This window comes from Nipponia nippon, unplaced genomic scaffold, assembly GCF_047370975.1.
Source record: "Nipponia nippon isolate SJK-2023a ecotype South Korea unplaced genomic scaffold, ASM4737097v1 scaffold_10, whole genome shotgun sequence".
In the NCBI taxonomy this organism is placed as follows: domain Eukaryota; kingdom Metazoa; phylum Chordata; class Aves; order Pelecaniformes; family Threskiornithidae; genus Nipponia; species Nipponia nippon.
Window position 1 is genome coordinate 27409987 of NW_028262291.1, and position 12354 is coordinate 27422340.

Here is a 12354-nt window from a genome sequence, read left to right on the forward strand (position 1 = left end):
GGGTAGATCCACCGAGAATTAAAACATGCAGCCAACAAACATTTGGTCACACAGAGGAACGGAAGGGAGGGATTTAAGCTTACTGAAACAACCACTGTGAGGAAGTATAAGTCCTTCTGTGGCAGGAATCAACGCAAGTATGTCAGTGGCAGGAATCAAAACGAGTATGTCACTTCCACCTGAGAGTTCATTCATTCATTTAAAGGGCTCAATTAGGTCCAGATCTCTGAAGATCTCTCATTGCCCTGGTGCTTGAAATTCAGCACACACATAGCATACTCCCATATCTCATCCAGAATTGTGGCAGACTGATTGGCTGTAGGATTCTGCTTCCAGCAAGAATAGGAACTAAACCTGAGATAATAAAAATATGCCACCCCAAGATCTCCCAGGTGTTTTAGCACAATGAAATACGCTTTTTCATCCTATCCGAAATTCCACTGTATCATTCTTAAGAGCTGAATAACCCATGGTAGAAGTGGATGCATTTCAGCTGAGAATATAAATTTCTGAAAGCTGTCTAGAAAGCATTTAGGTACCTTAGCAAAATAAGCAGCAATTTTTCCACGCCCTAAGCTAGCAATCTGCAAACTTGTAGCTCGCAGACGGGCTGGCCAAAACGCATGTACAGCATTGCTCAGGGCCTACAGAGCGTCAAAACTTGAAACTGGGTCTGACAAGGGAAGCAAAGGGGCTTGTCCACTTCAGCCCTTAGTGTTGTAGCACAGTGAAGGCTGCAAATCTGCTGTAGCCATTCTGCAAAAAACTTCAGCCTGATAAATATCTTTAGTTACTGTAACAGATCCCTTAGAATGGTATGGGTTCAAATTAGAGGTTCCACCTTACAGTTCACAACTTAGAAGAAAAAATTAAAGAAAAGGAAAAACAAAAAAAGATGACACTGGAAGCTTCAGAAAGGAAGAAAAATCAGAGAAATTTGGAGGGATCAAAAGAAGGGCAATTTGAGATTATGCTAAGTGATACACCTCTCAGGAACTGGGATGCTTCTCATCCTCCACTCTTCCTTCAGCTGCTTGTAATGCACAGGACTTTAGGCTGTTAACAAGCACGCTCAACCTTTTGCAAGCCGTAAGGATTCAGTTTCACCTTTATTCTGCCACCATTTCAAAACTATTCTACTTTTCCAGGTCACAGCTTGCAAACTACATGGTAATTCAAACCTGCTGCTTTGCTTTTCCCAGAGATGCATGCCCAGCATTCCTTCTCTTGCCCTCCTCTTCTGTCACTCAGTTCTTCTCTTTAAGAATTATGTCCAGCAAGAGCAAATTTTTCAAATACCACACACCGTTCAAACACTGGAATACTTCAGCACCCCTTTCAAAAATCAGATGAGCTCAGAGTTGAGGAAAATAATGAAATTTAGTTTTTTCTGCCTCAGTAATTATCAGACTAAACCAAGTGACAAAATAAGGGGAGGACGTTCGGTTCTGACAGAATAATATTTCCTCAACAGTCAGTGGATTCAGGTGATAAATCTGCTAATGCAGGAGTCGGTCATAACCCCAGGAAACTCTCCTAGAACTATTCCAGGGCAGTAACCCACGCAGTAGGCTACTGCTCTGTGAATGGGACAGATTTCCCCTTTCATGCAAAATGTAAAGAGCTTATAAAGATGGAAATGATAGATGTCCTGTCATTTTTTGCTTTTGACAAGTTTAATTTGGATTATACCAAGCTACTTAACTCACATTATGAGCTATCTCACAGCCCCATCCCTCTTACTATTGAGATAATCCCCTCCTTCCCCAGAGATTAATTTTATATTTTCTCTTCTCAGTTAGTGTATTGGAAAAGAAAATATTGTCCTGGAATGTAGGTGTCAGGCACAATAGCACAGATATACATCCATGACTGATATACATAAAGACATTGCTCCTTCTGTACCCCACAGTGCAACAGCTTTTGTTACATACCCAACATTATAATAGCAGATATGTAAAATTACTACATTACATTAAAAATACACCAAGTTCCTGTTAATTTGCTGTTACCAGCCCCCATTCCCATATGCTTCCTAGACAACTCCTTTGTTTTCTACCTCTCCTCCCTCTCCCCTTCAAATATTGTACTTTGATCTCTTTCAGCCGTTCCTGCTTCTCTAGTCTCTTCTCTCCCACGCTGAAGTTCAGATTGTTTCATAAGCTCGTTAAGCACACTTTCATCATTTCCCTCTTGCCCCAAGTGGAAATTCTCTCTGATATTTCTTGGCTGTTTCTAATTTGCCGGAGAATCAGTCCTGACGTACACTGCCACAGAGCTTATATGCCAAAGCAACAATAACAGCATCAGTGCTTAGCTTCAGAAAAGATCATGCTCAGTCAGTTGCTAGCAGGATAGTGCCTCCTTAGATGTATCAAAAATGAAAATCATATCAGGTTACAGAATCAGACAGAGAAGTTTTAAAGAAATCATCACAAAAATTTCATTTTCCTACTGTGATCCTGGGTTAAAACAGCAAAAAGATCAACCATTGGTGTTTGGCTGCTTCTGCAACCACACCTGTAGCCACAATTTGCCATGCAGACAATTGCAGCCCTGGACACAAACAGCGGGAGGAAAAAATTCTTTCTTCCCCCTCAACATACCTCTGCACCCCACGAGGAATCCCCAGCTTCTTGCCCAACAATCTCTCACTACAGCAGTCCACAAGTCTCTTGAGGGTGTACAGACACTCACGAAAGGTGGAAAAGAAGGGATAATGACTAAGGATGCACAGAGAAGTCAGAGTGCTGTTCCGAGAGCGATGGCTGCCTTTGGCCAGACGCTTACTGCGCGGTGATCGATTCACATCTGGGGTAGACTCTGTACTGGGAGCCTGCAGTGAAGAACCGCTCTCCGAACTCTCAGTGCCCACTTCTTCTTGGGGTGCAGATGCATCCCCAGATTTGGGGATTTTCTGTCCCTCCCGAGCTCGATGCCCCCCTGTGCCTTCTCCCTTCTCCTTGGGGACTCGCTTCTGGAAGGAGCGGTAGAAGTTGACACAGATTCCATAGCGAATGACACCTGTATCCTTGTCTGTGAGAGTGAAGACAAAGGAAGTGTCATCACGGAAGCTCATGCGTTTTTGCCGCACGCTCAGGCATCCTTCTGGCTGGCAGAAGAATACAACATCAGGTGGTAGAGGAAAGTCCACATGGTCTTCTAGAGGGTAACGTCGCAGCAGTTCAGGAGTCTGAGCAACGCTATCACTACTTGGCTGCCTACAAAAAAAGCAAACAAAAACACATACATAGTTGACTAATGCCAATAAAAATCTTTGGTATCTTCCTACTAACATGTGAGGAGTCTGTGGGCTCAGCTTCATCTTTGTTTCTTCTCTCCCCTACTATCCAGAGAAAGCGCAGCTTCTCAGTCATTACCCACAATGCTCAATCACTAGCACAAGGCCACAACTGCAGAAAGGTTAAATAAAAAAGTCTATACCATCATTATCAAGGCCCAACAAGGAATCTGTTCAAATTTGACTGAGAAAAGGACTCTCAGTAGTATGTTGTTGCCAGGAGAACATCACATTGTCATGTTTCCCTGACTTTGATTTCCAAAATGAATTTAACCGCACAGGTCTCTGGGCAACACTTGGGTAGGAAATACGTTGTCCCTCTCCAAAAATACAGCCAGATGAAAAACCCCTGGATTTCAGCCATTTATGAACAAGATGCAAAATTAAATGAGAAAATCCAGTGTCAATTCCTAACTGGGAAAAACAAGAATTTACTAGGAAAGAATTCAGACAAATGGTGGAATGATATAGACCTAATCCTGTAAAATTTTCATTAAAAAGTTCTAGCAACCATATATATATATGGTTGTGTATATATATATTTCTGTGTTTGGTTTTCAAATTGGATTTTAAGTGTAAGTTACTATAAAAGCTGGGTAGTAATACGCAGACCTATTTAACACTGTGGCTCACCAACCTTTGTACCACAAATCACTAATGGAACACAAAGACAGAAAGGCAATACTGTTTATTCCTAATTTTCCACCAGAAGAACAGACTCTTTCAAGGTATTAACTCTTTTCCTACCACTACTTTTCCACGAAAGTTACTGAATAACTGCCAGAGAAACAGTATGTAATCCACATAGTGAAGAAAAATATGTCCGCAGAACAACCTCTCTTTGGTTTGACCCCTTTGGTATAAAGTCTGATCTCTCACCATTTTCTAAAGTAATTAGCATTTAGGGATCTCATACAAGACATTTTCTCACCTTGATACTTTAGATTTGCCCGTTTCAAAATACAAATGACACTTGTTTTTCTCTTATATGAGAGGTGACAAAACCCAAACAAGTAGTAACAGAATGTTTGTAATTTACACAAGAAAATCACTTGTGTAAATAGCTCTGCTACTAGTTCTCCCAAACTAATACTTTATTAAAGAAAAAGTAAAAATGCTTTAGTAATAAAGCATAAATTGGTAACAAAATTTATACTGCCTGTACAGTTAAGTACTGAAATACTGTATGAAGAGAAAAAAGAAACTCTAAAAAGCTTTTATATATTAGTGGACACAACTAATGCATCATCTGCTGAAGAAGAAATGTCAAATGATGCTGGTACTGTTTAGAGAGTCTATCTGGCGGTAAATGGTTAAAAAAAATGTCATCAACAAAGTACCAGTGAATATATCACCAGTTCATGCCTTTGCAGTAATATTAGCTACAAAGACAGAGTCTTCTCAGACATTTAGAAAAATTGCCTCTCTAATAAAAGGGAATACTTCCAAAAGGCATTGCTATTTGTGCACAGTGGATAACAAGATGTAATGGTAAAGGCCACACGGAGCTAAGGACTTTGCAGTAAAAGCTACTTCAGTCAGCTCCACCTCTTATCATAGGCATTTGTTGAAGTGCCTAATGAGACAACAGACCTCTGAGCATCAGCAATCTAGCTACCACTGCCCAGCAAAAAGCAAGAGAACTGTAGGAGTCCAGAAGTGATGCTAGCAAATTTCTAAGTAAGAACATCAGACACTGTAAGCATCACTGGAGGAGGCAGTTAACATTTCTTCCTCCTTCTTTTCCTAGTTGGTGACACACATATGGAAAACTTGCTTATTTTTCTACAGACAATAAGAAGTAATTAAACTATTAAATTATTCTGCCCATAAAATAATAAAAATAATTATTACTTAGGATTATGTAATTTCCTCCACTTAGCCTATTTAAATATTGCACTTAAAGTATTCTGAAAAGAAAGCGGGAGGTAACACAACAGGCTGATGCACATAAACCACTGATATTTAGAAATGAAAGTAAAATAGAGTTTGGAATACACCCATTAAATAGGCTGGCTGAAAGTTACTGTGTAAACTTTGAATAAACAAAAATAACATTTACTGAGCACCTGTGTATTTGACAAACAGCACACATATCAATCCCACATTTCATATACGCTTTAAGCAAATAAGCATAACATTTTATCTATTGATAGTTAATAAGACTTTAAAAAAAGAAAGCATTCACATCATTCCTATAAGGATAAATGAGTATTAGAGGGAGAAACAGCCAAGTAAGGCAAGTTCCAGATTATTTTTTTTAATTGAGTTTACAGACTATACTTCAAAATCTAGAAAAGTAACCCCAAACTAGTATTTTACTTGCATGTGGCTTTCAGTATTTTCAGTTTGTGAATCCCTCTACCCTGATGCCAGTAGAAGCAAAGAAGTTCAGACCCATAGGCTACCATATATAAATTGGCTTTTGTTAGTCACCCTTTGCAGACCCATGAAACGGAGTCTAAAGACCGCAAGTTAAAAAACTTTGGCTGCACTACTATCTTTCAAAAAGTGCCCTGGCCCAAGTAGATGCTCCCGTTATGGTAGCATTCTGCATGCATTCCAGACATCACTTCCTCAGCACCAAGCAAGGCTTCATCAATGGGTGCTATGCTATTTATCCCAACTCTACTGCCCAAGCAAAAGCAGTGCTGAGACCCTTTTACATTACCTGGCTCCAATGATCACAAGATAGTCGAGTAACCGTGGGCAGATTTTCTTTTTCTGCACCATTGTCCTTGACACCCCTCCCTATGTCATCTCAGTGAACTGCTGTTCATCGATCCAGTAGCCGGTTATCCAGTCAGCTGTGATCGACTGCCTTGGGGAACAGAATCTGCTTGGAACTGTCTGGCAAGTCCAACCTACGATCAAGAAAAGCAAGAGTGTCAAAGGCACAATCAGGAATACCAAATACATATAAGCAGCTTCATGACCTCAGTTACATTCCCCAAAAGTCTCAGTGTTCTGTGCAGTCATGGCCGTCCACAGATCTCTCTCTTCATGAGTATAAAACCACAACCACATGCCCACAAAAGCAGAGAGAGCTGAAAAACACACAAAAAAGTACAAGAGGATCTCAAGAAAGACCACAGACAAACAAAGAAGCATATCACTGGCAAAGAGCTAGTCATGAAATGGTTCAAGGCAAAAGTACTGCTTAGGCAAATCCCTGGGACTCCTACAGTGCTTGGGAAAGGAGCTTTAATTGGCAATTCTGTACAGATAAACACGACTGAAGAAAAAAACCACAACCTGAACTTTAGCTGTCTGATAAACAAAATAAGTAAAGAAGGAGTAACGTCAAGAGAAGTCCAATTTGGTATAACGCACCTCACCCTTCTGAACCTAGAAGTGGCTTAAAGCAAGAATGATCTCCACAGTCCCCAACGACTGTGATCTCTAACGCTTTTTCTGTGAAGGTACAGAACCGCAGTTCTACAGAATTGCGGTTTGCAATAGCAAAAGTGCTTCTTGTAAATCATACTGTTTCTTTGACTTACTTTATTCAATTCCATTTATTTTGTGTATCTTCACCATTTACTCTTGATAGCCACGCCTCCTACAGCTACTTTCTCCGTCCGTTTTAGAATAGAAAAATCCTCTTAGAGCAACTGGTATTTTACTATAGCATTACTGTTTGTCAATCACTATGCTTAATAGACAACCAGAATTCAGTAGACACTGTAAAATTGTTCTTTCCAATCCCACCATTCGTACTTCATTGAATTCATGAAAGAGAGGGGGGGGGGGGGGAAAAAATCTTAAAAAGTAATCAAGTTCCATATTACAATGTTCCCTACTTACATTTGAAAACAAGCTGAAAACAGAAATTTTCTGAAACAGAAGATTCTTGGAAAGTCTAAAATCAGAGATGCTCAAACTGTACTACAAGTTTACAAGCATCCCAATGAAAGCATTAATAAAGTTATTTTATATTAAAAAAATGAACTGATTGCCTTTTGGGGCATATTCAGAGACAGTTTCTATTTCAGTTCATGTTTACATCCTAAGGCTATCACAGAATTCAGAGAATTATTATTACTACACTAAAATCTTTCAGTTCTGCAGCATAAAGTTTTATTTGCATAAAAGTATAACAGATTTACTAACAACCTGTAAATGTCAGCATAATTAGGTAATTTTCTTGATGTTTCTCATTACTTCACAACCAAAAGTTAGTTAAAGGCACTGTAACTGTCAGCAACTCGCAATCATGTTCAAAGAAAAAAGCAGATTTGCTTTTTTCCCAGGCCTTCACATTCCAGGTAGAGTTGGGGAGTTTTATTCATTAGCCCTCTAAATACCAGTATGAACACAAACACGCAAAGAAAGTATGTATACGATTTATCAACAAAGGAAAATCATACTAGTCAGTAAGTATTGATTATGGAATAATAAACTGAAAGAAACTTTAACCCTCACACACATAAAACCCCACATTTTTTAAGACCTTGTGGTATGGTTTTAGTAGATCCTCAATTACAGTTGCTGCAGGTTCCTAAGTGACAGCACTATGAATTACCTTCTCTGAGCAGCAATACTTTTATAAATTATCTTCTCTGAACAACAGAGAAAATACAGACACAGGAAGCAAAGCTCCTGTTTCTTCATTTTAATGATATTATTGAAAACATTGTAGAATCTGTCCTGCAACAGCTCTTGATCCAATGTATTCTGCAAATATCTTAGCACAGATAAACTTGAGAGGAACAAGATGAAGTTGGGATGATCAAGAGGATCTTTTTGCCTTCAGTTTGAAGAACTACTTTATCTGTTTTCTTTCCAAATAGCTGTACCCAGAACTCTGAGGAACTCACTGTTCAGTTACAGATACGGGCAGAGAAATCAGTTACCAGGAGGTAACAAAGAAGTATGACTTCGAGGAACTTCCGCTACTCAGTGATAACCAAACATATGTTGTTCTTCTATAACAGAGACTATCCTACCCCTCAGTGAAGGTGGAGAAAGTAAACCGCATTTACAATGGAGTAGAAACATGTGCAGTGACTACAGAGTAACTGAGAGGCTACAAGACCACAACCTTAGCTTACCTTTCAGTAACCTGTCCATGCCCTATGGTTTTTCTCCTATTCTGTAGCCTGGAGAATATCTCTTATGACTGCAATTCATTACACATCTTTCCCACTGTTCTGCACTGTTCTGCAAAGGAACTAGCGAGGTATGCAATATGAAAACCTCCATCAAAACCATAACATTTTCAAGAGAGTATCGGAGCAGACCAGTACAAGGAACATATGCAGGGCTTCCAACGTCCCTAGAATGGCTGAAACTGCACCCTAGTGACACCATAAATCAAAGTTTTTGTCAGTTTTTTAAAAAAAGATCTGAGCACTTTCTGAGATTTCTGATTTCTACTGCAACACAGGGAGACCACACTGATGCAGACATTCTGCAGGGGCTTCCAGAGTCTCCTTTAATCACTTACTTATTCTTAACAGGGCCATAGTTACAGTGAGACATAGGAGGAAAAAGGCTTTCTTTTGGAAGATGAAGTTTTGTTGGATTGGAGCAAGAGGCAGAAGAATTAGAACCAAGTTTAGGTTTTTTGCCTTCCTACCTAATCAATCTCTTGCTTCTTCAGAGATCTAGTAATGGCTGATGACAACAGTTAAAGAGCATTAGATCAATATTTGCTGGACCTCACCTTCCTACTCTTGGTTGGAATCAGGTACCACAGTTGATGATCTGTATAAAACAACACAAACAGGCATTACAGTCCTGCCTCTCTCTCCCTATCTGTCAAAAGCTTGCTTTCAGGCCAGTGTCATTCTCTCCTCTGTGCTGGTAGAAGTGCTTGTGCAGTTACATGGTGAACCAGATTGTGGAATTGATATGGACTAAAACGAACACCCTCCCTTCTCCTCCCTTGCCACTTTTGTTTTTACTAGGTTATTTCTATGACTTGGTTCACCAAGTGGCCACACAAATGTTTGTGCAGGCACAAAGAAAAGGTAGGAGTGAGCAGCTAAGGGAATCCGGAAAATTTGATGGAATATGATATGGTCACAGAACTACAGATGACAGCGTCTCTACAGGCAATAAAGAGGTAAAGTAGTTTCTTTCTCAGAGATTTGCTATCATCCTTCCTCTAGCTCCTAGATTTTACACACTAAGTACATTAGAACAGAAAGAGATCAAACAACTGACAGATACTTCCATTTCTCCTCTTTCATGTTGGCATTTGGACATGAACTGAGAGATTATCTGGACTCTGAGTTGGTACAGGTTTGGACATTGATGGCCTCTTCTCTCTCTCAAGCTACTTTAACTCTAGGTTGCTTTTTCTGAAAAGGTCTTCTGCAACGTCCTCTCTCTTTGCAAACACCTTGGAACCAGCCCTTTGAAGGCTGAGTCCTCAAGCACTGCTTGAGAAGAAACTTCCTATAACTTCAACCCAAGAAAAGGAGAAAAATCAAGAAGTGAAGGGCACCATAGAAACATACTGCACAAACATATTGCAGAACACCATAATTTAAATAAGCACTCATATGGATGGTGAACAGGTTGGTAAGAACTAACACTACCCACGTACTGGAGCAGCTGTCAGCAATACTCAGCAACTAGTAGAAATTGGCACAGTAGCCTAGACACAAAGACAAAGGCCAGAGCCGGCACTAACCCACAGCCTACCAGTAACTCAAGACAAAAAAGTGTTCGAAACAACACTTCTATTACTGGCACTGCTCTATATTTCAAAATTCCCCAAACACCCACGTTTTAGGTTGTAGCACAACTTCTTATCTGCATGGTATTCTGCAACTTAAAGTCCTCCCAGAAATAAAAGTCGACATAAACACACACACGCTCATGAAAAGCACCACACCACAGAACGGATATGGTAGCGTGAAAGAACTGCAGCAGAATTTTTATCAGTTTAGAGCCATCTGTGTCAGACCGATACCCAGCACTAGTCCCGAGAGACATGAACTGTGCAGCACCCCTGTCTCATCTATCCCTTGGAGTCTTCAGTCTTTTTAAAAGCGTCTTTTCTTTCTAGACACAAAGCTAGAGGAACAAAGTCATTTAGTCAAAGAAGAACTTGAAAATAACAAACTGTTAACCCAACTTAGCTCACTTACATTTTCCTCACACAGAAGCTTCCAGCTTTGATAGGCCAGCCTTACACTCAACTGTATAATAAATCAGCAGGTATTTAAATCATTGCTTGAAAAAATGATACGAAGATCGCAAATTATTTTCCAACAGGCAGATTTTAAGCCCTGCTTTCCTTGCAACTCTTCCATAGTTTAGGATGGTACCAGAGAGGCCTCTCCTTCCATTATCTCCAGATTTTATCTGGTACAAGGATCACACTGCACAGTTCACTAGTGCACGGATACCTTTAGAATATAATACAGTTCAATTTACCTAACTGACTGAGTGAAAAACATACAGTGGGACATTAATTTCTAAGAGAAAAAAAGAGGAAGTCGTGAAGGAGACAGCAAGAATTACAGGGCAGAAGCCACATGAATTCTGGTTCACTGAAATCTCACCTTGCGAAAGACCAGATTTCCAGCCATGTCCAAAAGGAACTAACTTTTCAGTTCTAAAATGACCTTGGAACATCCTGAATTCCTATTTATTCTCAGCCAAGACAGTCTGTACTCAGTTCAGATCCATAGCCACTACGCCTGACGTTAGTGCATTGTTTACTGTGAACTCAAGTTCCATACCAATCAGACTAAACTGAAAGCTGAAACAAACACAAATAGGGCCAGGAGTTTCAATGCCCACTTTTTGGTTGATTTATGTTTACTTTTCTCACATTACACACCTTGAGTATGCTGAGACAGCTATCTGCTAAGCTGTGAGAAATAGGTGCGAGTACCTCAGGACCAGCCCACCTCACCTGCGTGGCCAGGAACCCCACTTAGCTCACTGTAGAACTGGAATCAACACAGTCTGAAGCACAATATGAACTATTCATGGTAGCTTTACCTGTCTTTAGACATTTTCATAATCTTTACGGAATCTTTACCACTGAAATTTTGGTTACTTCTTCTTCCAAGTCTGTTTCAAGTGATTCCAGCCATTATCTCTGGCATAGCATATACTATTTTTGCTTGTACTAAGCTTTTAAAGAAGCAGACAAGCAGTCCCCATTTCACACTTTCTCTGCTTAACAGCTACATTAACATTAAACACCGCTAGTAGTTTTATACTTAAAAATGCGCAACATTCTAGGAAGCCCATTACCCCTATTATCCAGATACTACAGCGGTTCTAATAACACAAGAAACACAGATGACAGCGCAGATGAGTTGAGAACGCCTCTCCTTCTCCAGAGCTTAACAGAACATGGAATAATTTCTAAAGTCAGACCTGGATGGACTTGCTATACTGGTGCAGCTGCTTCGTGTGTTACCATCCACCTTGGCAAGGCAGCAGTGCATGCCAATGCTGTGACTCCTAAAAAGACACTAGCACTTTGGCACAAAAAAAAAAAAAAAAAAAGGAGGCATTTTCAAAGCATTGCAAGCATGCCTAAAACAGACAATGGCATACTTATCTGGTATGGTTAGTCTACAATATAGGTGTGGTTCTGTGAAATGCCTATGGATAGTTCCAAGCATAAGAAATCACCCACTAGAGAACACGACTGCAGGCAGATTCTAAAAGCATCCTCCCTGCAGCACATGCATCACAAGAGTCAGTAAAAGTTCCTTATGTATAAAACAGCAGATGCATCCCAACTGTTTCCACTTTCCATCTATCCATAAAGCCCAAGGAAAAGGACAGAATAAATGAGATTAAAGAAAATTAGAGGACGAACTGTGAAAACAGTTTTTGGTAATACAAAAAGACATCCTTGGAGGCCCTTCCAAAGAATTACAATAATTTAAAGATTTCTTCCTTTCCTGCTACAGAATGATATTATCTCCTTGCCTTCTGAAAACAGTACTGACACAGCCAAACATCTTTAGCCTCCAAATCAGTTTTCCAGAGCAAAATGGAGGTAGCATGGACAGGGATGCCGACAAATAGACTGAACATGACCAGAATTAGTTCACAAACAGAAGTATCAT

At 39.9% G+C, this 12354-nt stretch overlaps 1 protein-coding gene across 21 annotated transcripts in view; it reads right to left on the minus strand.

The window, feature by feature from the left end:
- MADD (MAP kinase activating death domain) overlaps window positions 1–12354 on the minus strand; it is a 76317-nt gene that overhangs the window by 56162 nt on the left and 7801 nt on the right. For all 21 annotated transcript variants that reach the window (XM_087746099.1, XM_087746097.1, XM_087746094.1 and 18 more), the window contains exons 2-3: window positions 5973–6165; window positions 2607–3221 (exon numbers count right to left, since the gene is read on the minus strand). In XM_087746099.1, the coding sequence (XP_087602225.1) occupies window positions 2607–3221; window positions 5973–6034 (677 nt within the window). In that variant the 5' untranslated portion in view covers window positions 6035–6165. The remainder of the gene's footprint in view (window positions 1–2606; window positions 3222–5972; window positions 6166–12354) is intronic.